Source organism: Ylistrum balloti, unplaced genomic scaffold (genome assembly GCF_031769215.1).
Source record: "Ylistrum balloti isolate Yb309-2 unplaced genomic scaffold, AGI_CSIRO_Ybal_v1 Utg369916, whole genome shotgun sequence".
NCBI lineage: Eukaryota > Metazoa > Mollusca > Bivalvia > Pectinida > Pectinidae > Ylistrum > Ylistrum balloti.
The window spans coordinates 472166-497434 of record NW_026782036.1 but is presented as its reverse complement, the minus strand read 5'-3'; the positions used below and the strand labels follow the sequence as shown (position 1 = coordinate 497434).

At 32.3% G+C, this 25269-nt stretch overlaps 1 protein-coding gene across 1 annotated transcript; it reads right to left on the bottom strand.

Annotated features, from left to right (window-relative positions):
* Nucleotides 1–539: 539 nt before the first annotated feature.
* On the bottom strand, nt 540–25269 carry LOC132546797 (myosin-IIIb-like). Its single transcript, XM_060210514.1, has 29 exons — nt 25156–25269; nt 22902–22970; nt 22068–22301; nt 21465–21567; nt 20651–20807; nt 19941–20046; nt 19470–19592; nt 18855–18963; nt 18369–18482; nt 16884–16984; nt 16160–16246; nt 15887–15952; nt 15468–15584; nt 14600–14711; nt 13586–13659; nt 13210–13263; nt 12628–12747; nt 12174–12259; nt 10841–10936; nt 10474–10565; nt 9978–10142; nt 9213–9349; nt 8494–8681; nt 8248–8337; nt 7082–7199; nt 6591–6638; nt 6023–6088; nt 3696–3734; nt 540–764 (listed from the first exon to the last, which is right to left on the bottom strand). The coding sequence occupies exons 1-29, from the start codon at nt 25267–25269 to the stop codon at nt 540–542; spliced, it is 3210 nt and encodes a 1069-aa protein (XP_060066497.1).

The window sequence follows — 25269 nt, the reverse complement described above, 5'->3', positions numbered from 1 at the left end:
AAACTATAAGATATACAGTGAGTTACTATACTATACAAATGAATAACAAGATACATAGTGGGATAACAATGTCTACAGTGACTGAGACACTTACTATTTCAACTCTTTTTTCATAGAGACGAACACAATCAGAGTTGTTCTGCATTCTGGTAGGTGAATTGAGTTCTATTTTACTTGTCAGTATGACATTGCCTGACTTTATAGCATCTCTCTAAGCATAGTTAGCCAGTTAATGTATAGTAAAATCTTTGATGAATCAATGTACCTATGTTAAATATACAATCACTCAAAATGTAAGTTTAGCCGTTTTCCCCAAATCCAATCGTTGCACAAATATTGCCTCCATGGGACTCAAGAATATATGTATAACTCTTGAAAATATTAAAGATTTTTGTGTAACTTATTTTCAAATAAAGCAATTAAGGCAACATGATAGCATTTATCTAAACAGAAGCAAATATCTTATGTTTTAAAAAGCACTTTAATCATATATTTTTTAGTAGCACCAATTTTCTTAATTCATTACCAAAGTCTATTAATCATAGATTTAATGAACTTGCCTGATTTTTCAGAAGTCTTTGGTGAGCTTCGTCAGGTCGTTTCGGCAGAGGTCTTCCACTCATTGCCGCAGACGATCGCACCTTTGTAGGCGGATTGTTTGGTATCGTGTAGTTGCGATCCGGAAGAGGAGGGCCTGATATGGTGGGATCTCTCTCTGGGGCCCCTCCTGGGACACGACTTGTCCTCACCCTACTGGCCTGTTGCTATAAAACAATATATCAATGTTCAGATTAATTCATTATGTAAGGTTTCGTTGTAAAGAGACCTATGAAACCATCCTGAAATTCTGAATTATTTTTTATACGACGTATCATTTACACAATATTGCTCCTTTTTAACGATAAGGAAACCAGAAACCAACCCATGCTTTGTAAATATATCATCAATTCCTTTTGAAAATATGACAAGCAAGAAAGAACATGAATACTTGTTGGGCTGCACTAAAAATTCAATATGATTGGTGGAGAACAACATTAACAGATGATATGCAATTTAAAACAATGAGAAATACAACAAATCAAACACATTCAAGAAAATAGGTCATCGAAAAATAATAAATACTTATATCATACAAAAAATATAAAATAAAACCTCGTATCATAACATAAGTGTGCTGTTAAGGATAAAGCTGAATCTAAAATCAATAAGATTAGACAAAGGCATTCCACGTTGAAAACAACCATAAAGGTTATTTTTTAATGGTTCTTTTCTTGTGGTTTTACCAAAGTTATATTTCCATGGCATTAGTTTATTCATGATTTCATTCTCGAAAACAGCGAAAAAATATCCCAGCAAATACCATAGTATGTACCAGAACATCGTCCAAAATCACGGGAAATATCCCAGCAAATACCATAGTATGTACCAGAACATCGTCCAAAATCACGGGAAATATCCCAGCAAATACCATAGTATGTACCAGAACATCGTCCAAAATCACGGGAAATATCCCAGCAAATACCATAGTATGTACCAGAACATCGTCCAAAATCACGGGAAATATCCCAGCAAATACCATAGTATGTACCAGAACATCGTCCAAAATCACGGGGAAATATCCCAGCAAATACCATAGTATGTACCAGAACATCGTCCAAAATCACGGGAAATATCCCAGCAAATACCATAGAATGTACCAGAACATCGTCCAAAATCACGGGAGATAAATGATTTATCGTCTGTGCAAACGTGAAGCAGGAGGGTACAAGTACAACTCAACATTTAGGAGACATTGGAAACATATTGACATTGGAAAGATGGACAGGGGTGCTAGTGGTAGGAGAATGATAAAACCATGTGTTTGGGAGGGTAAAGCGGACATTTTTTGTAGCTACTGCACCTTCTGATCTTCTTCAATACTGAATAGGCAAATAGTATGAATATTTCCAATGATAAATATATTATGTATATAAACACTGAATTCCATCCACTTCAAAGCATTTCTGTGAAGCTATGATAGAGAATTCGTCAGATGAATTAATTTTGAAGGAACTATCATGGTTGCAACAATAAATGTCACAGATTTGTGCTCCATGGAATTGAAAAGACATGGCTAATTATTGTATGTCAATTGCTAACATTAATCTGCAATACGCTAAAACATTAAGAATCTGCTATATCACTGTAGCAGCAAGCTTGGTTTTCCACTCCACTGTTACCAATGTTAATAACCTATTCATATATAAAGGCATTTTATCATAAATTAGTATGAAATTAAACCTTGAAACACACAAGTCCAATAGAATACTGTTATTTTCAGTTTTTTTTATGTCTCAAAAAATTATATAATCACTTTTCAATCAATTTTGAGCAAACAACATGCAAATTGATAGAATGGTGTTAGATGCAATAGTTATAATAGCACTACAAACATCATCTCCTATTAAAATATTTTTCTTACAATGGAATATAATTTGAAAAAAACAAATGTGAAAATAAATACATCTAGACTTGAATTTGATAAAACTATATCATTCTTTTACATGTAGCTATCATGGAATTTGTTTAAACATGCTGGCAACTATTTAAATGAGCTGCGGTGAACTGTGAATCTAAAACAGTTTATGTTGGGAAATATTCAACAAAGATAAAAGGAATCATTTTAGCTTAATCTTCTTTCAATGTGTAAAAATGATACATACTGAAAACATTATGATTGTGTATCTATCTAATATCATAAAATAAGAAAATGATTGATGTTGGATCAATAAAAGTAACTTTTCTCCTCTCATTTATTCATTTTGTGAGATATGATATTTCTTCAAAACGTTTTTAATTGTTTCCTGATTCACCCATGTCGTGCTAACATTTTTAAGAAATGGAGGTAGTACAAATACATGAAAGCCAAATATAGATACAGCAAATGAATGAAACATAATTATATCTAAAACTAAAATTCATTTCAAATGAACCTTTGATCTAAAATTTTATGAAAAACAACCATGCACATATAAAGTGTATAAATATTCCTAGTTTAACCCAAGTAAGTAAGCTATTTTTTAATTGTTTTGTCAAAAGAGATACTAAGACAAAATAATTCCAAAGCAAACAATTCATTAAAAAAAAAGAAAGAAGATCAACAAAAATAAGCAAAATGAAATGACCACAAAATATCAAACAGCAGTGATGGCCAGCAGGCACACTATTTAATACCTTCATTCTGTTTCAAACATGAACTCTTTTTTTTAACATACTTAAAAATGCTTGTAGACCAGAGGCTGAGGTACATAGATAAATGAAGAATTATACATGTTATTTTTCACTGAAAATAGCCATCTGATCTTTCAATACAGATTAAATATACACAAATAGCATACATAACGAGTCATCATTTTCCATTGTATTTTGTACATTTTCATCATCCAAACATTTTTTAAAACAATAAAATTCTGATATCCTTTTCAGATTGTAATTTTTTTGTCATAATCACAAATCTTTCTATTTGTCTCATTTTTAACAGGGTCTGATAGTCTCTAACATTTGAAAAAATGTCTATTGTATGTACATTAATTCATGTTGGAAGCAGACCAGTATAGCTGCAAATATCTCAACAAGAATACTATAAACACTCTGATGACATGCTACAGACATGGGCAGTTTAGACAAGGTTAAGTTAGCAGTATAGAATGCCTTACTCGTCTAGGGCCTGATGAAATTGGCCTCGAAGGTGGTGCCTGTAGTGAAGACACATGTAAGTATAAGTATATTTCAGTTTAAGACAAAAGTGAAAATGAACAATAGTTACATTGTTCTTGAACTTTTCTATAATGCTTAGTGATACTACTGATAAGTTACTTTCATGCATGATTTCTTTTTTTTTTAATTTCTGTGTACTCTTAATCCATAAACTCCAATGTCGAAGGATCAATAGACCGTTAACCATATAATACAATGTAGAACACATCAATCAACCGTTAACCTAGTAAAACAATGTAGAACACATCAATCAACCATTAACCTAGTAATACAATGTAGAACACATCAATCAACCGTTAACCTAGTAATACAATGTAGAACACATCAATGAACTGTTAACCATGTAATACAATGTAGAACACATCTATCAACCGTTAACCTAGTAATACAATGTAGAACACATCAATCAACCATTAACCTAGTAATACAATGTAAAACAAATCTATCAACCATTAACCTAGTAAAACAAAGTAGAACACATCAATCAACCGTTAACCTAGTAATACAATGTAGAACACATCTATCAACCGTTAACCTAGTAATACAATGTAAAACACATTGATCCACTGTTAACCTAGTAATACAATGTAAAACATATCAATCAACCGTTAACCTAGTTATATAATGTAGAACACATCAATCAACCGTTAACCTAGTAATACAATGTAGAACACATCTATCAACCGTTAACCTAGTAATACAATGTAGAACACATCTATCAACCGTTAACCTAGTAATACAATGTAGAACACATCTATCAACCGTTAACCTAGTAATACAATGTAGAACACATCTATCAACCGTTAACCTAGTAATACAATGTAAAACACATTGATCCACTGTTAACCTAGTAATACAATGTAAAACATATCAATCAACCGTTAACCTAGTTATATAATGTAGAACACATCAATCAACCGTTAACCTAGTAATACAATGTAGAACACATCTATCAACCGTTAACCTAGTAATACAATGTAGAACACATCTATCAACCGTTAACCTAGTAATACAATGTAGAACACATCTATCAACCGTTAACCTAGTAATACAATGTAAAACACATTGATCCACTGTTAACCTAGTTTTACCATGTAGAACACATAAATCAACTGTTAAATTAGTGACACAATGTGGAACAAATCAATCAACTGTTAAATTAGTGACACAATGTGGAACAAATCAATCAACTGTTAAATTAGTGACACAATGTGGAACAAATCATTCAACTGTTAAATTAGTGACATAATGTGGAACAAATCAATCAACTGTTAAATTAGTGACACAATGTGGAACAAATCAATCAACTGTTAAATTAGTGACACAATGTGGAACAAATCAATCAACTGTTAAATTAGTGACACAATGTGGAACAAATCAATCATCTGTTAAATTAGTAACACAATGTGGAACAAATCAATCAACTGTTAAATTAGTAACACAATGTGGAACAAATCAATCAACTGTTAAATTAGTGACACAATGTGGAACAAATCAATCAACTGTTAAATTAGTGACACAATGTGGAACAAATCAATCAACTGTTAAATTAGTAACACAATGTGGAACAAATCAATCAACTGTTAAATTAGTAACACAATGTGGAACAAATCAATCAACTGTTAAATTAGTAACACAATGTGGAACAAAACAATCAACTGTTAAATTAGTAACACAATGTAGAATAATACAATGTAGAATAATACAATGCCAAAAGAATTAACGAATCATTAGCTGGTTTTTAAGTCCAAGAACTCGGAGCTGCACTGAACAATTTTTGCTCATACTATGCAAAGACTTAACAACAAAAACTATTGCTATTACTTAAGTACACCTTCACTTTCTATAAAAGAAAGCATTTTCAAAATAAACAACAGTTCCAATTCTCTTTTTAAGTGTTATGGTTCTTTTTTAAGAAACAAGCACAAGACATTTTCAGTTTTTCATGGAGATTAAAAATTGAGCTAAAGGGAAACTAAATTGTCCATAAAACTATGTTTTATGTTTAACAACCAAATGCCCTAGGCCATATAAATTTTGAATTCTTCCAAATAACATCTTGTGATATTGATTAAAAATTCTAGATGATATTGAAATTAAAATCATTCAAGTAAATAGTGCATAAAACGTGCATATTTTGTATTCTCATATTTTTTTATTCTAAATACCGGTATTTGAACGACCAGTAACATGAAATTTTCTTCAATTTGATATACAGGATTTAAATGAAAAAGTTTATCATAGCAGCATGTCTAGTAAGACTCACCTCTTTCTCAAGCTTAAAGTAATAGCTATCAGCCATCAGTTCTTGGTAGTCACAGTTCCCATCCTCCTGTATAAATACATCAAATAATGATAAGTTAAGGCAGGTCCTGACTTTGTTAGGATTAAGGCAGCAAACCATATTTCTTAGTCTTCAGTAAGAAATTTTAAAAACTTTTCATCCTGCAGGAGTCCATATTTATCACCCCTTACAAATACACAGTTGTAACTCATTTTTCCTTATTGTGTTGTCCCCTTACCCTCGTTATATTATAAAGTGTACCCTTAAATGGAGCATTGACCATAAAATATTGGGTGGTCACTGTAAATAGGGGCTTTAACTCACAAGCTGATCCACAAAATTTCACTTTTCAATATAAATATAGTCATGGATATTTTTCTAAACCCTGGCTACCATGAATATTTAAATTTCATACAATAATCCAACTTCATATAATCAAAAGCAGCAGTATTTCTGTTTTTGTTTTAATTTTCTTTATTTATTCATGGTAAATGCTACCTTAAATGCTGAAATTTACAAAGTGATTTTAATTCATTATCATCAGACTTACCTGTCCACAAGCTTCATTCAGAAATCCATCCCAGTTAGAAAGATGATTCTGACAGAAAAATTAATGTACACGATAACTGTTTGCTTTTTCTTTCTTCAAATGAAATCATCTTTTTCATTTGAACATTCTGATATGATTACAGTCAATGATAATTATCTCTAGATCAATTCTATACACCAATAGTATTATACAAATTGTTGAGTAGAAAATTAATATCAAAACGAATGATTTATTTCATATGAAATACTGAGACACTTTATAAGTCACCTTTGTCAACATTTGTGTTCAAACTTCAATTGAGCTATGGCTTCTACCCCATCTAATGACCTCAATGAATTGTAGAAAAGACACACAAATGAATAGCACCATGAAACACAGGTTTAAGAGTTAGATAAAGTAGAGCTAAACAAAGCTATTATATTATAAATGTTATATCACCATGTAAAGTGATAATGTGGAAGAAATAGAAACTACATGGTGCCTTGACTTACTGTGCTGTAGTATTCAACAAGATCCTTCAATGTTCGATGGACTTTTTTTTCGCCAACGATCACAAACTTTTTATTTGGCAGTTGATCAATCATGTAGTGTCTCACTCTCCCCTCACCTCTGAAAGACACATGTAGATAATCATTACATACAATGAGTAGACTAATAGACTGATTTAACTGAATAAGTACTAACTTAATATCTTCTATTCTGGAGATATCATTTTCTTGGACTGATGGTTTTCTGTTTATTACTGAATTACTGTATCAATTACAAGAGGCCCATGGGCCTTAACGGTCATCTCACATAAAATACAAGATTTCAAATTTTGAACTTGAGAAGAAGTCGGTCATGTTGGATTTCAGATACAGTTATAATTAAGACGTCATATCAATAAAGGAATCGTTATTTTATTTTACCAACATTTTTTATCAAAATTATTACTAATATATCAAAGTCAATATGTCTCAATCAATAATGTTTGTTATGCCTTAAATAGTTGTTATGGTAATTAATAGAATAAAAAATTTAACTATAAAAAGTTAATATGTATGATTCAAAATTATGCTAGACATAAGTCAGATGTTTCACCTGTGTTCATTTAGTACTGACATCTACTGTGAACAATTATGTATTGACCAGTGGCCAGAGGTATTCTGTCATTACTGATCTACTACACATGTTCATGTATTAGTTTGTTCCCTAATTATAGAAGTCATTACCTGAAGCCTATCTAAGCAGTTTGTATGATGGTCAGTGTAACTTTATTTTGTTGTAAACAGCCGAATCCATTGCCTTTATGTGTGCAAGACCTTGTCGACAACTCATGTATACTTCAATCCATGTTTACCTGTTAGCTAATGTGTAATAGTACTTAATCAGTTTATTAACATGGCTAGTATAAATACGACCACATTTAGAGCCAGTATGTATTGGTTCCTTAAGGCATGTGAGTGTCCCATCTCCATAGCCTACATCTCAATAAACCTCCAACACCTGAACAGTGTTTGGACTTCTTCATCTCCACACATCACCACACAAGAACAAAGTATCATTTTCAAATAAAAAGATGGTTTCTTAAATATTGATTAATTTTGAAAAAAATTGACATGAATGAGATCAAATAATTGTATGCAGAATGCAGACAGTAACTTATTAATTGTGATACCTGAATGACAAGGTGTAACCAAATCGACTTTCACTGACTCGGATGAGGAAACAGCCTACAGGTTTGGAACCAAGAAGAACCTCTGAGCTTCTGGAAGGTTAAAACATGAAAATGAGAACACACTTGAAGAAAAAATCTTATCAATACATATGACTGGAATATGCTGGAATAATGAAGCTAAAATTCAAATTTAGCCAAGTTCAGCAATGCTGTATAACAATCATAGCTCTTTATTATCTGACCTACCTTCGACTGATAACGCCATGGAACCATTCAGCGATGAAACTACTAACCGCAGGGTCATACACTTGCTGGGCTTGTGTTTCCTTGAACCATTTGACTGTTGCCTGGCGTGTCCCTGGTGTACCAAACTGAGTGGATGATATTGGTTTAAACTCGTCGTCCGAGAACTGATCAGAATCAGAGCTATCAGCCTGAAAAAGGAAAGAACATGTGTAATTTAGCATTACTGGAAAAATAAAATGGCTGTTGTGAAAACTACAAAAATGTATGGAATTCATACTATAATTAATTCTATATAGGAGACTGGAGAGAACAAATCAAAGAAAGTTTGATGCTGAAGTCTTGTGTCCAACAATGCCTGATCCCACTTTTTACACAAATATATCAATAATTGGGGTACAACTCCTTTGAAAACTACAAAAAAGATGAATAATAAGTAGAAGCCAGGGAGTGACTTCAGGTACTGATCACAACTGACCATAAATCGTGACTAATTGAGAAGGTGTGTTTGAACAATTTTATATAACGATGTTAAAGGGGAATAACTGTCAGGAAAATGAAAAAGGAAAATTCATGAATTCTGAAGTTGATGAGACTAATATATAAATTTTCATTGCAATTCTTCAGCCAGTGAAAAAAGTAACTGGATCTAGACAAACTCCCATCAATAAGAGAACCTGATATCAAAAGTAAAATGTTATAGAATAAAAAACACATCCTACTTGAGTGCCAAATGAACGTGAAGTTGGACCAACAGGTTCCATGTATTTGTTCCCTGAACTTCGTGGAGTTGCTATTCCATCGAAAGATGGGACAGGAGGGGGAGGTAACTCATCATCTTGTCCGTTTCTAAAGTAGGCTAGAAATAAACCATCAATGTACCACATAAGTAAATGCAAAATTGTTCATTTTCTGTCAATTAAAAAAAACCATAATAACACACAAAATACAGACATTTTGTCTTCTTGAGAATAAAATTGCAAGTACAAAGGAGAATAACAAATAAACAACACACTTCAGGCAATTCACTAGATAGTCAATCTAGCTGGTATTGAAATATATTTTTTAATAAAGGAATGCAGAAGCAGAATCTCATATATTTAAAACTTAAAATTTCTAATGAAAAAATTAATATATATCCAAAATTGTCAATTTCTTTTCATTTCATCCATCTGAATAGGTAGAATTTTGAAACACATTCATATGTGATAGTCACTTTGCATTCCCTTCATTTTTTTTTTTTTTTTGTTTTTCCAGCATTGCAATTGATAAATTTTGGAAGTTTGAGATTGAAATCTTATTATTGATAAAGTTTTCATGTGACTGTATGCATTCAAATCTAACATCAGAAATCTCTACCCAGATCAAAAAAGTATTGAATGAATTTTTTTAGTGTAAAGAATTATTATTCAATTATCAAATCAGTACATACTTTGATGTGTGTTAACTAAGACATGACAATTAAAGATGGATGTAAGTGTACATACCTGGAGGAATGGATTTGTCATGGACACGGGCACTGTGTTGATGGTTGCTGAATTCTATAGCAAGATTATTTATCTGGGAGAGAAGATTGTACACACGTTGAGACTGTTTCTGGGCCTCCAACCTCTGTGCCTTTACATGCTGTCGGGCCAGGAAACCTCTCACAACTACCAACAGACATAGAGCAGCATGACATTAGCTTTAGTAATAATTGCAAATTACATAGCAAAACTATTCCTATAATTATTGATCCTTGACTCCATATTGTTACATATTGAGACAAGCATATGACAAATGTAACTAGATTTTCATATGCAGTTTCTCTTCAAACACCAAGATAAGGTGTACAATACATATTCTAGCAGCAAAACATTGAGGACATCAAGTGGAGTTTTATAAGAATATATGTACAGAAAATAATGGATATTTTTTCTTACACTGAGATGTAAGACATGCTAGAAAACATTTTATAGTTTTAACTAATTTAAGCTGAATTACCTTTCTGGAGGTGGACAGCAGATTGCCCCATAACTTTGAAGATTTCTGACAACTGTTCAAGGTGGTAGTACTTCATAAAAACTTTGGTTTTCCTGCAAAATTATAAAATACAATTCTCGTAAACAGACATTTCTTAATATCAAGTGCTAAAAAACATAGTGTAAATTTATTTTCTCACACTTCACCAAACAATTGTTACATAAAATTATTGATTTAATTCTTACAAAGAATAAAAAATTTCTTACTAAACTGTATGAAACAAATATGGAAATCCACTCTTACCTTGAATTATCTTCATGCTTGTTGAACAGAACAATTGTTAAAATATATAGAGGAACAGGCATATCAAAACAGAGGCCAAACTTACCCAACTTGCCACCCAGTGATCTTGCTGGCCTTGAGAATCTTGACACAGTTTTGTTTGTTACCATCCAAACTGGCCTTACATAGGATGATCTTGTACCTGAGGGCAGTTGGACAGTACATGTACAACACGACAAAAGAAAACTTTGATTCCTACATATCTATTTTAAGGAGTCAGTTTTCATTACAAAACAAATTTGTCACTTTTACCTTCACTAAAAAATCCTACATCAACATTAATGTAGACAGAAGAACAGCACTGTCAATGTGACGTTTAAAAGAGGTTAAAACAATCAACATTACAGTACACTATAGAAGTTTTCCTTGCAATAAAGTACATTGAAAGGGGTTAAATTTATAACATTCTGGGGAACATATCTAGAGTCTTAAAATGTCCTAAATACACTAAGGAATATTGTATTAAATTTTGCCATTCAAAAGTGCAAACTTATGATAACACTGACTAAGCTTATAATCTAATTGTTACTTTGACCTTGACATGAGATTGAAAGTAGGATCTTTGACCTTGACATTGTATCTTAGTATAACAACACACTGAACACCAAAATAATGACCTTGACCTTCAACTACATTCTGAAAAGAGGCAGCTACAATGAAAAATAACATTGTGACCTCAACGAGAAGCTGGGTGACACATTGTCTGATCATGATTACATAAAATGTTTACATTTCCCATCATTCCATTATGACAAAAGGAACACATCTTATTAGGTCAACATTTCTGCATCCTCAGTACTCCAGGAGTTATGATCACTTTCCCTCGCTGCGACACTGAAACATGTCATGGCTAAATTGATGGCAAAAGCGAAGAATTTGGTTGGTTCCAGGAAAGAAACACTGACCAATCGCAGATTGAAGATCACAGAGGAGCGACACCCAAGTTCAAAGCCATTACAATTATACGGTTATGCGACCTCAAGATTTGTTTGATATACATCAAAGGATCAAACTATCCAGCATTCGTCTTGTCCACAAGGTGTTGAACAAGCAACCTTCAGTTTTGCCATGACATGTTTCAAGGGTGCAGTGTAGTCACTGGAGTATCGAGGATGATGTTTCTGTTACACTGTCATTGAGGTGAGAATAACAATGAAATTCACAGAACGTTTCTTTATCAACACTAAGAATTTAAATATTATGTATACAACATTGTAACAAAATAAATCAGAAAATGGATATATCTTCAGATTTTTTCTAAGATAAGAAAAATACCCGGCCTAAATACTTCTCTGGTGTCTATCTATTCTCAGATCAATGAATTTAGAGACAAAAAAATGACATTATGGAATGTTTGTTTGACACAAAAATATTCTTACTTTTCCACAAATTCTGGGAAGGATGGTCTAACTGCAAAACCTTCTCTTCTTATTTTAATTGTCTCCAACATCCCTGTGTACAATAACTGAAGGAAACAACATGGATGTAAGGACATAATTCTGTCAATGTGTAATTAATCTATTAGGAAATAGTATTAAAGCTTATGACCCTAATAAGAATTTCATCATTACAGAATTATTTTGTTCTGTTATTTTGGCCAATGTGTCTTTGGGTCAGTGTAATTGATCTGTACATTCAATTATATTATGTTGGACATCTGATAAACCCTGTAAGTTGTTTAATCCACAGAAAAACCATAAAATATGTACTGGACTAAATAGCTTTTAATATTTACTATCATTTGTATACAAATATCAAACCAACTGACCTATTTAATTAAGTGTCTTAGAAATATCTCACAATCTTTTACACAGATCTCTGTTTTAAGATTACCTGGTCCCTGATGTACGTCTCGTCAAACTTGCCGGGAACCTTGACGTGGTTCGGCTTCAGACATCGTACAAACACAGGGGATGATGACATCATTCTCTCCATTAAGATTTGTAATGAGTTCTGAAAGGACATGTATGTAAATTTGTTTACTAAGACAATTCTTTACATCTATGTTATCAGGCTGATAGTATGCCAGATCTCCAATCTTTTCAATGTTTTGCCCGTCTTTTTCACTAAATACATGATAATTAACGGTGAAAGAAGATATTTTTTTCACGTCATATGTAAAATAAAACAATATTTCATACTTTTTATGAAGGATTTGATAAATTGTGAAAAACAGATCATGACATTACCAACAGCAGTTCCAGCTGATGTATTATGCCAGCCTCTGAAGCTTTCAGTAAAACAACAGAAACTCCCTCGAGTTGTTTTCTTGAACTACCAACATGTTGTCTTTTATTTACAAATGATAAAAAATGTTTTACAATTACAAAATAAATTTTTAAGTTTAATTGAAAGAAAAGAGAAATGTGACCTTGGCAATGTGATGTGACCTTGGCAATCTGTTACTGTACTTACCTTAAATTGACCTCCAACAGTGAGTTTCCTTTTGCGACCATCCATTGATGGTTTCTGTGATAAAAGAAAAGGACATTGATAATTTGACTAAAGAATAATGATATTAAGTAGCTTTCTAATGAGGTGTTTACATTTTTACTGTAATCTGTTCATATAAAAAAAACCACATCATGAAAATCTCCCGACGATTATTTTAGATCCAGGTGAACAGAGTGGCAGCAGGTCAAAAGATTCCTCATATTGACCTTGTGTGTAGGTGACAACTGCTTTTTGGAGCTGATATTGCCCTGGGCTAACTTTACAAGTACTTCATGGATAATCACACTAGCTTTTTTTACCAAAAGTTATTTTTGACTCTTCATAAGAAAAAGATCACCTTGCTTCTTCGTGTCCGTCTGCTTGTAGATTTCCTGGCTTGAAGAGACAGACTTCCTGTTCTTGTTACCTGACCTGAAAAACCACTATTCAAATAAGAGATATCCTTACAAAGTCAAATAATTTCAAACTGACAAATCTGAAACCACCCCGACTAACCAATTGCTGAATAACTATGGCTTGTTTATGTCCTTGAATCAGTGAAGGTCATCTTAAGACGGTGTCTAGGGAAACACCCAATAACCAGGGTCAGAAGACGGTTGTCTTAGGAGACACCCAACATCCAAGGTCATTATAAGGATTAGTTTCTAGGGTGACACCAAACACCCAGGGTCATTTTGAGGATGGGTGTCTAGGGTGACAACAACAGAAGAAAAAGCACAGAAAAATAAGGTAAGCAGGAAAGAAAAGATAAAATTCCAACATCTCTTACGATATTGTGATACAGTAAGCATATTCTTTTACCATTCACTGATGGATAGCTAAATAAGTCGAAAATGTATCCAATTAAATGTAGTGTTGAAGAATAAGAAAGATCTTTTGTAAATGTAACACCTTAATCTGATATAAGAAATCAGGTCTATTGTTGCCATGAAAAGCCGTGGAACTCAAAGAAACAAAGTCATTAACGAAAGTAAATGTAAGCATTTTGACCTTTGAAAAACGTCTACATTAGGTATTTGTAAATATTTGCAATTTTAACTGAACAGGTTCTTCTCTGTTTAGATATTTATTTTATAAAGTTTGGCGATCTCTCGATCATCTCACGGTGGTTCAATTGTGTTTCTCATAAACAGTCTGTACTGTCATGGTTGTGATCTTGTGCAAAGCATTTGACTCTGAAAGGCATTGGATGGCATGTTACCAGCCTTCTGTAGTGTGTTCAAAGAATTAGTCACCAGTTACTAAAAGGAGATGCCACCTCAAAATGACCCTGGCTGTTGATGAGGCAACAAACCTAGATAACAAACTATATCAAAAACATCATTAACAGAATGTTTTAATATTTTCTTACCCCTAAACATGAGCTTAACAAGATCATCTGTACTGCCTTGTAACATCTCCATGACACCTGGGGGAAGGGTATCTCGATTCTTTTCCAGCCAGGACGATGAGTCGTATGTCACCTGTCAGATGTTAAAACACACCTATATTATCTGAATATCAGTTGATCATGGCTGGTAGCTTCAGTTTAATTATACCATAGGAAAAGAGTAAAAAAATTGTTGTCTTTAGATTAACATTGCTTTAATAGAAAAAGTAATAAACCAGAATGTACAAATTTAAATTTGTAATGTCAACATTTTATGATAAATAGAATCTTACACTCCTGTACATTTTATAGATGTGATATATAAATCAGTGTTAAGATAAATAGAATCATACACTACTGTACATTTCAGATATTTCATATTTACATCAGCAATAAGATAAAAAGAATCTCACATACCTGTACATCTAATATATGTGATACATACATCAGTGTTACGATAAAAAGAATCTTATTCTCCTGAACAGGTAATATATGTGATGCATACATCAATGATAAGATAAACAGAATCTTATACTCCTGTACATCTAATATATGTGATACATACATCAGTGTAATAATGTTCTGAACAATCAACCTTTAGTAACAATATAACTATAATAACAATCTATCTTTAGTAACAATATAACTTTAGTAACAATCTACCCTTAGTAACAATATAACTTTAGTAACAATTTATCTTTAGTAACAATCTACCTTTAGTAACAATATAACTTAAGTTACAATCTACCTCTAGTAACAATATCACTTCAGTAACAATCTACCTTTAGTAACAATATAACATTAGTAACAATATAGCTTTAGTAACAATATAACTTTAATGACAACTTACCTTGCCAGCGTAATGATGGATTGTAAATTTTCCCGATGTACTCTGTTGTGATTTTGTATAGTAGCCATTCCCATGGAAGTGAATGTCCAATTTGTCAACAAAAGACTGATCTGTTCCCTAAATAGCAAATAGTAAATATTTTAACCATAGATTCACCGAGCATGCAATTTTATTTTAAAACCTTAAAAGTAAATATTTTTAAACACATTTGTATATATGACTATAACAAATTGAGGATGTTTGTTTCTTTCTAAGTGTCATAAATATTGTTGGTATCTAATAAATAAGAACAGGAAAGTATCTGACAGCATTTGTACAGTATTTTGAACGTACAGTTTTTGATGATATGACGACCATGTATCCTGTCATTGGAAATTTATGGATCTGAATACAATGACACTATTTGTAGGTTTATTTACCTTTGGGAAGTTGGTCTCTTCATCCAGTAAGGACAGGATTCCAATAGGTTTGTTCAGGAACAAATTCTAGGAAAAGGCATGATCATTGTAAGTACATTGGAAACTGAGACAACAAATTGTTTTTGTAAATACCTAGGTAGGTATGATATTGAAATATTGGTTTGCTTTGTCATATAACCAGAAAAATCAGCATTCAGTTATCGCTTTAACAAAATTGTCAAGACATTAAAGCAAGTTACTGTCTTTAAATATATATATATAAATTTTAATCACCAAGAGTGGCTGATTATCCACAAATTTGATCTCCGTCCAGTCAATACCCTCCTTGGTATATTCGTCCTGCTCCAGCTTGAAAACATGCTGTAAATGATTGATATATAAATTAGTCTTTTTTCTGAAGGATTTTTTGTGATGAGTCCAGAGACAAAGAGATATACTAGGTTATAAAAACACAGGAAAAACATGACTCAGAATTGCCCTTTCATAAGATTTCTTCTCCCAATCGTCTTACAGGCTGGCTATAACTGTTACATACACATACAGGTATAGGGATATATGTACAGAACTAAAATACAGAATAATTACAGTAGTTTATAATAATAAATCTAAATAACTGGATCTAAATACACAAGTGTGTGATTTAAATTATATAGGGTAAACTTATAATTGTTTTACATATCTACAAAAAATACATCTATTACTACCAACATACTGACATTCATCAGTGATTTTTGGGGATTCATATATATATATATATATATATATATATATATACAAGATTTGACATTTTGATTATATTTGATACTACATGCCCAAAATTAGAAATTGTTAACAAAGGGCATTAACTCTATACATCTGTACACCTAAAGTGTGTAACAGCTCGTATGCAAAGAGATTGTCACAGAGAAAATGATATATACATGTACTCAGTGTAAAAAATATACAAAATATGAAACACATTTTGTAAACAAAGGACAATAACTCTATGTAAAGATACCTGATTAAAGAAAAACTGCAGCTGTTCATTGGCCAGATTAATGCATGCTTGTTCAAAGCTGTTCTTCTCAAAATGTTCAAAACCAAAGATGTCCAAAATACCTAGACAATGGAAAATACAAAAGATAAAACCATTCAGTATTTTTTATCATATATGAAAGGGATATCACAGTAAAATCCTCGAGTTTGTTTCGGATTGTACATGTTGTATACACTTCCAGTTATGTTTCTATGCTATCCCGATATTCATAGCCAATTTCCAATAATCAGCTTGACCTCTTCTTTGGTTCGGGAAATGCCTATCAAATTTAGCGTTGATAACATCATGCAATAGTTTTGAAAACGAGGCAGTTCATTTTGTAAACATAAACAGATGATAGCGACAGTAGCGACAGTCATTTAAATACTGTTTTACAAGAATTTGCTACGGAGGTACCCAATGTTATTTGACAACTGTAAGTCAATTATGAATAACGAAAAAAGGAACATTAATTGCCGAAAGATTTCGGTGGGAAGCCATTTTTGTTTGCAGGTGTGTTTTGGGAATATGCCTTATCATATATGAAATGAAAAATGAACCTGTCCTGACTGTTGATCAACAGATATAGATTTCCTTAATCATTAATTATCCTCTTTATGTGCATACTTCAGCAAAAATCAACTGTCATTGTTCATAAGGTAATACACTTGTTATGTTTATGCAATGATAAAAAAAAATTATTTTATAAAAACCCATTTTACTGTGCTGTTACTTTAATTAATGTTATGTAGTCTCATTCTACAGAATTGTTTTCTTTATTTAAGTGCTCTCACTGTGTTACAACCTTAACTTCATTTTCTTTGATGGGCTTCCAATGACTTATCAGTATTTGTAAATAAAATGAAAATTGTTAATGCACAATTCAGGCAGATGTATATGTACTTTTTTTTTTTATAAATTTTTTCTAATGAAATTTTTGGAGAAATTCAGAAATCTTTTACTCCATGATAAATAATATACATGGAAAAAATAATAAAATCAGTTTTACTAATACCCAGTAAATAATATTGTTAAATAAAAGAAAGTACTTTTACAAAATATCATAATGATGAACCAATCGCATAAACACCTTCAAAAATCATCCTTGTTGATAAGCATTTTTTTGTGATTATACATATAACTCCACCCCTAGTATATCACATTCCACATTCAATAAATCAAATCATTTGGCATGCATATGCCAGCCTCTCATAATTAATAATATCCAAAATAATCACTAATTATTAACTGATTAATAAAAGTTTGGTTAAAACACTTAATTTAATTAATTTTGATGAAAAAATACGTATGAGCAAAATAGTTTACATCAAATTCTCAAGGTAAACTTGAGCCAATGTAAATGTGTCAAAGCTGAGCCAAGAAACTGAAAACACCAACTCATCGTATAAATGTAGTGATTTAGTTGTAAAGGTTTCTGTTGTGATAGAAACACTTATAATGACATACCAATCTCTCTCTGTTCTGCATGTATTCTAGGAGGGGCTAATAACTGGTTTACTTTGTTGACAATCCATCCAAACAGACGCCCATAGATAGCTTTAGCCATGGCATCACATGCATCTGAGAATATAATCGCAATCTTGTAAATGTTCGGACTAACTTGTGAAATTTCTTTAATTGGAATACAAAATGTTTCTCCATGATTTTTGTGACATTACATGAAAATGAAGGATTTTGGACATGACAGTCAGTTTATTCCAGATCTGAATGCTTTCCTTTTTTAAATAAAACTTTCCTGTAAGACATTTTTGATGGTTTTTGCTCACATAACAGTAAAGATCACAGTACTATCACATTGCTTTTTTCAATTGTGTTTTCTGAATTTGAATGCTTCATTCACACGATATCAACTTCGTGGTCTGAGGGTTTCAGGGAAAGAGAAACTTCGATATGAAGACAAGAACCTAGTTTAAGTGATAACATTACACTCACCTCTAGCCCGTTCTGCGGTATAATTACGCTTGACTTGTTCTCCACGGGTAAAAGTGACCATTGAAGTAAGTGTACCCACAACTTCTTGTGTATTAATCCCGAGCAGTTGCTGGAGATGAAAAAAAGTGAATTAGTATAATCTAGTCTGTCTGATGTTTTCACACCAAAAACTGAATACTGCAAATATATGTTTATATATATGTAAACATCAACAAGACAAAATTTTTATTTCATTTAAGTTTTTGAACCTGTTGTCTCTCTTAAGGCCATCTTTTGTGATTGTCTTAGTCACAACATTATGACGTAATATACGATGAATAATGAGAAGTGAGATAACACATATATATTTTCTGTTTGTACCTTTTATACAACAACACCAAAACAATACCCTTTATGTTGTTATATTATCATAATAATGTCTCTTCCATTAATTTATCACTAAGACAATTTCAAAAATACAGTTTTCACAAAAAAATATATATATATATAATTCATATCCATGATGTGCATTATCTCAATTGACAATTTATATTTTGTGTTCTGATATCTGTTAGAACTGTGATGATAGAATTTTAGGTATATTTGGAATGACAGGATAATTTTTAAGTCACATACAGATGCAAATTTGACGGCTCCATTCTCATTCTGTATGAAAGCTGCATCGTTATCATCCATATCAAAGGTGACATTGCCGAGGTGAAGCACGCCAGCTATCATATTAAAAGTACTCATTTGCTCCTATGGAAAAACAAAAAATGAAGTGTTTTTAGAATGTCAAATGTTTGGGCAAAGTAACAGAGAAGGAAACAGTGTCCCTTAAAACTAGTACACAAACAAAAAATTGAGATAGAGCCAAGAAAAAGTGAAGACATAAAAGATATCTAACAACATTTGTACATACATATTTATCATTTATAAAATTATGTATTATCATTATGTATCTACCAAACTATATCCTGTTTTTCTAATTCTTCATCTTCATGACTTCAACTTCATTCAATGAGAAATATTTTTCATTTCTTTGAAAATATTTCATAAATGATGTTGATATATATCTTTGACCTTATGACCTCAACTACTACTTACCTCATCTGTAAATCCCACCATATCCATAGCATTGACCAGCTCCTCGTACCGACTTTTCATCAAATCAGGGTCCCTCTTCAGGGAGGATGCCCCATTGGTCAGGTATCTGAGATAAGAAAACCTAATATTATCACTTTCATCAAAAAAATAATGATCAATTACTAGTTTCCTCAGAAAAGTAAACAGTTTGCCAGATTTGATCTTAATGTATTAATAAGAAAAACAATTCTAACAGAACAAATTACAGATATAATGACAAAAGTTTACTTCTTTTTTTTTGTGTAAATCAGAATTCATGTAGTGTAAATAAATATTATTTCCCAAAAAACTGTGGTGGTTTTAAAATAATTGCTATATAAAAAACCATTAAAAGCAAAAGAAAAGAAAATGTCAAAAAACTGATTACTAACCAAAGATTTGTTACTTAATCAAAACCCTGAAGTATACTACAGTCATACTTAACATAAGATTACTAACCAAAGATTTGTTACTTAATCAAAACCCTGAAATATACTACAGTCATACTTAACATAAGGTTACTAACCAAAGAGTTGTTATCTAATTATAAACCTGTAATGTTCCACAGTCATAGTTTACATTTTTTCTCAGTAAAGGATTGAGCCTATTCTACATTGAAAATTAAACAAAACTGTACATTTGTGATGACTGATCACTAAAACTAAGTCAGGCTTTGAATACAGGGATGTCACCTGAATTTGTCAGCTGATTGAAGATGGTGTGCTGCCTTGTATTCCTTGGACAAACCAGCAAACATGTAGTAAAATATGTGGAAGTTCTCCTCATTCTTGCCCTGGCTGACAACCCTGGATTTCTCCAGCAAGTATTCTGATATCTTTGCTCCCATTACTGAAAATTTGATTCAGAAATCATGACATACCCTGTGTTTTTTTCCCAATGTTTCAAATGTTCATGGCTTTGTCAAAAGTTTGACACAAAAAGTAAGTTGGAAGGGCTATCACTTACAATATCCATCTAAAATTAATGTAATCTCTTTTTTCCCCATATTTTATGACATCCTTGAAAATAAACAAAATTAGAACCTTGATCAAATATATACAGAATACAAACATCAAATGTTTTGTCCCGAAAAGTAGACATTCATTTCAGCTCATTTTCTCTGTTTCATTTGTAACATAATTGTGCAGTATTTGCAACTTAATTTGAAATGGGACATAGGGATTATTACTTTTCTGTTAAAACATGATTAAATTTTCAGAATAAAAGTACATGAACAAGAATGCTGAGTTTTTTTTCCAAGAATTTCATTTTCTTGCATTTAAATGTCTGGCTCAATCAAATTACTACCTTTATCCTGATATAAACCCAACATCAGACTTATAAAACAGTTTTATCTCAGAGTCACTCAATGTCAATGAGAAGGTCAATGAAATTGTGTATGTTTGTATTTCTGTACAACAGCAATAGATATACGGTAGGTGGGCTTATTATCAGAAATGGGATTATTTCGGAGTTAATACAGTAGTATTATATGGTAATGTTTACCATGGCCTTCTTTAAACATCAACTGTATGTATTTCCCAAAGCGACTGGAGTTGTCATTCATCAGAGTTTGAGCATTTCCGAATGATTCCAGAAGAGGATTCACCTGAAAAATGGAAAAACTTATTCAATAAATATACAATAATGTGTTCCTCAGAACTAGTTGTCGTATATATTTTTGATTGAAATGGAAGTTAAGTTTACTGATAAAAAAGGCATAATTAACGAAATGCAACCAGTCTTCAAAAATATTTGACCAAAATACAATTTGTATATCAACTAACCTTTTGATATAAAGCACTTCATTGGAACAATGGAATTAATTAACCTGCAGATATATCATACCTGACTCGCATACATTCAGTCCTTTAATTTGACTTTGTTACAACACGTAGAGCAATTTTTGTTAATTTGTTGTCTCCTGATTATTTGTACGTATAAGACTAGATGTCCTAAGGCATAAGACTCACCAGCTGGGAAAGTTCCTGGAAGTCATTTAAAATACTGAAATGTGCACTTTATAAATTCTTCCAAGACATCTTATTTACCTGAACAGGAGAGTCAGACTCTAGAAATATTTACCACAAGATATCTTGTATTACCTACCTGTAAAATTTGCTGTTCCAGTTGGGTGTTGCCCCTACAAAGCTCGACCAACTGCTTGATGATGAGCTTGGTGCTTTCGGTCTTTCCTGCTCCACTTTCCCCACTAATGAGAACACACTGATTCTGTGGAACCCGCCCTCCATAGCCAATAATGTTCTGATATGTCGAGTCAGCAATAGCAAATATGTGGGGAGGATTAGAACTCTTTTGCTCCAAGAAATATCGCTGACTTTCCTGAAAACAAAAATGATGATATTTACAGGTAACTTTAGATGTGTAACAACTATGGGATATTTATATTATAATTAATCAAGTGCTCATGCATACAATGATGAAGCAAGAGATCAAACTAGATTATCATCATTTTGCCCCAAAACAACGATCTCTGAAAAAAAGTAGAAAAACGATACTGATTGCTTCTATATAAGTGCAGGTGACATTTTGGAAGGTATTACCAATAATGTATGGCAACTTCAGAACAATGAAATCTGATGCATAATCAACTCAGAAATCCAATATTTCTAGAATTATCCAAAAAATGATTACAACATGGATATATCATATACTAACATCATCTTTGTGATAAAGTAGATGCATCATCCTACAGGTTATAGGACATACAAATTTTTACCTGTTGTCATCTTTTTTTATTGTAAGAGGTAATTAAACTTGGTATCCTTACATATATTTTTTCTTTTTTCTTTTTTTTTTAAATATTTGTTTACTTACGTACACTGTCAAAGCTCCCATCAGTGACCCCATCACTTATGGAACATGGTCTTCATATGGCCTTATAGTGTTGCAATGACATATAAAAATAACAAACAAACTTACAGCATCTTCATACAGCCCTGGAATCTCCCGGAACGGGTTCACAGCAATTAATATGTCTCCAACATAAGTCTGAAAAAAAAATCAAATTATATGTTACTGTAAAAATATGTGTTTAAGTGGAGCTAAATTTTTGTGGTTTTCTTAACAAAAAAACATTTTTGTTGATAATATCCTTCATGAATGAAAATTTTGATCACAAAATCTGTAAGTATTATAATCTATGTCAACTTCTATCTGTTTATAAATTCATGGACATAGAAAATAAAGGATATAGAGTACCTGTAATTTCAATGAAAATAAAACACCCACAAAATCAATAATTTTACAGTAAATGTGAAATGAATAGCAAAATCTCCTCCAAGAATATCATGAATTTCTATATATCTACACCTCTTCATATTAAGAAGTATTTTCAGGTGCCCTTTGTTTGTTTTAGGACATTTGACCTCAATGATATTAGAGCATTCCCTTTTCAACAGACACAGGTTGATATCATGACCTTCGACCTTTTGGTTATTCATGCTGTCAAAAGTTTAACTGATGAGGTTCAAAGTTTGGAACCAATGCTGAGGTGCAATGAAGTTCCAGCTAAGGTCCCTAGCTGTCTGTGTGGATACATCTAGGTATGCAGGGCAGTTGTATAGGCGATGAGTGAAAGTAATGAAATACAACCACAACACGCCTCGGCTGTTTCTGTATTTCATTTGCTGCATTTTTACGGTTGACTGGTTTTGCATAATAGGCACATCAGAACCCCATTCCAAATTTAACTTATGATACCTGTGAGCCTGGAGACAACCAATTCATGGTACTAGAAAGTTTATTCAGAAGATTATGAAAAGGTTAATAGCTCTTTTGGTTTACTCCAGCAGTACTTTTCTTATGATTCTGTGGGGCCAAATATGGGCTACATTATTCTGCTGGACTCATGGTCTTCTCTAATGTCCCTGCCCTGTCACCATCTTGCCTCCTTCATAGTCAATTCAAACTGAGAAAATGTGCTTTTGCAAAATATTGTATTCTTAACTTACATCAACTACAGCTTTGAGAACATTTAAGTGCCATTCCATATGAAAAACATGGATTTTAACAGTTAATATGTAATAAAGGGAGATAACTCTCACACTAGTCCACAGGCCCCACGAACATGGAATTGCTGAAGTGAATGACTACCTATTCACTGCTCAACAGATGTAGTACATCAATATTCAAGTAATCACTACAGCAGTTGTATAGCTTAGAAACACACAAATTCACAGGTAGAATTCACAGGTGTCAGATCAGAGATTGATTCTTGGTTTTACCTGACAAAGTTATTTAAAGATCTGTTTTTGACCTTATACCTTGGCTGCTAGGGAGTGAGACACCTTAGATGTAAAGAAATACCACCGTGGGGATAGGTGACTGACGAGGAAGTGTGAAACAAGACACCGAATACTGAATCAGCTCAACCGTTTACAAATTAATTGCAATCTTCTGTCATAGACGTTTTACACCTAGCCACCAGGAAGACAGTATTTTTAAGTCATGAACTCTGCTTCCAGAAGTAACAAAGCATGCAGCTCCACTTGTATACAAATTTAGATAACACATACCTAATTAATGGTATTCCACAGTAGATGATGTTATACCTGTTCACACACACCATGTTGAAGAAGATTTTAATAAACACAAGCTGATGCACTAACATGTATCTATATAAAAGCTGGTGAATTGATTCTGCAGAAATATGTAGTCAAGTCATTTTGTCATATCAATCAACTGGTATGAAAATAATTTGGTATTAACCTCAATAAATGATATGGTAGATTTGTCAACAATTGAGATACGATATTATTTCCATATTTTTTTCTGATTTAAGGTGTAAGATCACATATACCAGAGACGTATATAACACATATACGTCTCTGCATATACTATTCTCTGAATCGTGAGACAAGGAAGTACATTTCTAGGTATGTGTATCGACTGAGTGTAAACAATATACCAGTGCACACCAATAGGTAATGACGGCGACATCTTTAATACAACATCGTGCATCAAAATATGAATTTCAATCCACATCAAATACTTTGTACATTTTTCAACACTGCAAAAACACAGGAATGCTATAAAATTCAAGATAGTATGATTGTTTTCTGAGAACACTAAACATGTAGGTACACATGTACACTTAAATTGTGTATTGTCCACACAGATGACATCGCTTGTCACACCTGTAACGATATAACACCTTTACCTACGTCTTACTTACGTATATATCATTATTTCTGTATCTCTCTCTTAATTCATCCAGAAGAACTTTATCGTCGAGTTTCGCTAAAGTAGCAAGATCGTTTACTTTTCCTAGGGCGGGTCTGCCGTCCAT

Bases quoted from the DNA above. Each gene is read 5' to 3' on its own strand.
- LOC132546797 (XM_060210514.1), bottom strand. From the start codon at position 25,269: ATGGACGGCAGACCCGCCCTAGGAAAAGTAAACGATCTTGCTACTTTA. The intron at 18,483-18,854 runs GTGAGTGTAATG...TTATATTCTCAG, and splicing joins TACCGCAGAACGGGCTAGAG to ATGCATGTGATGCCATGGCT. The intron at 765-3,695 runs GTAAGGCATTCT...ATTGTTTTATAG, and splicing joins TTTCATCAGGCCCTAGACGA to CAACAGGCCAGTAGGGTGAG.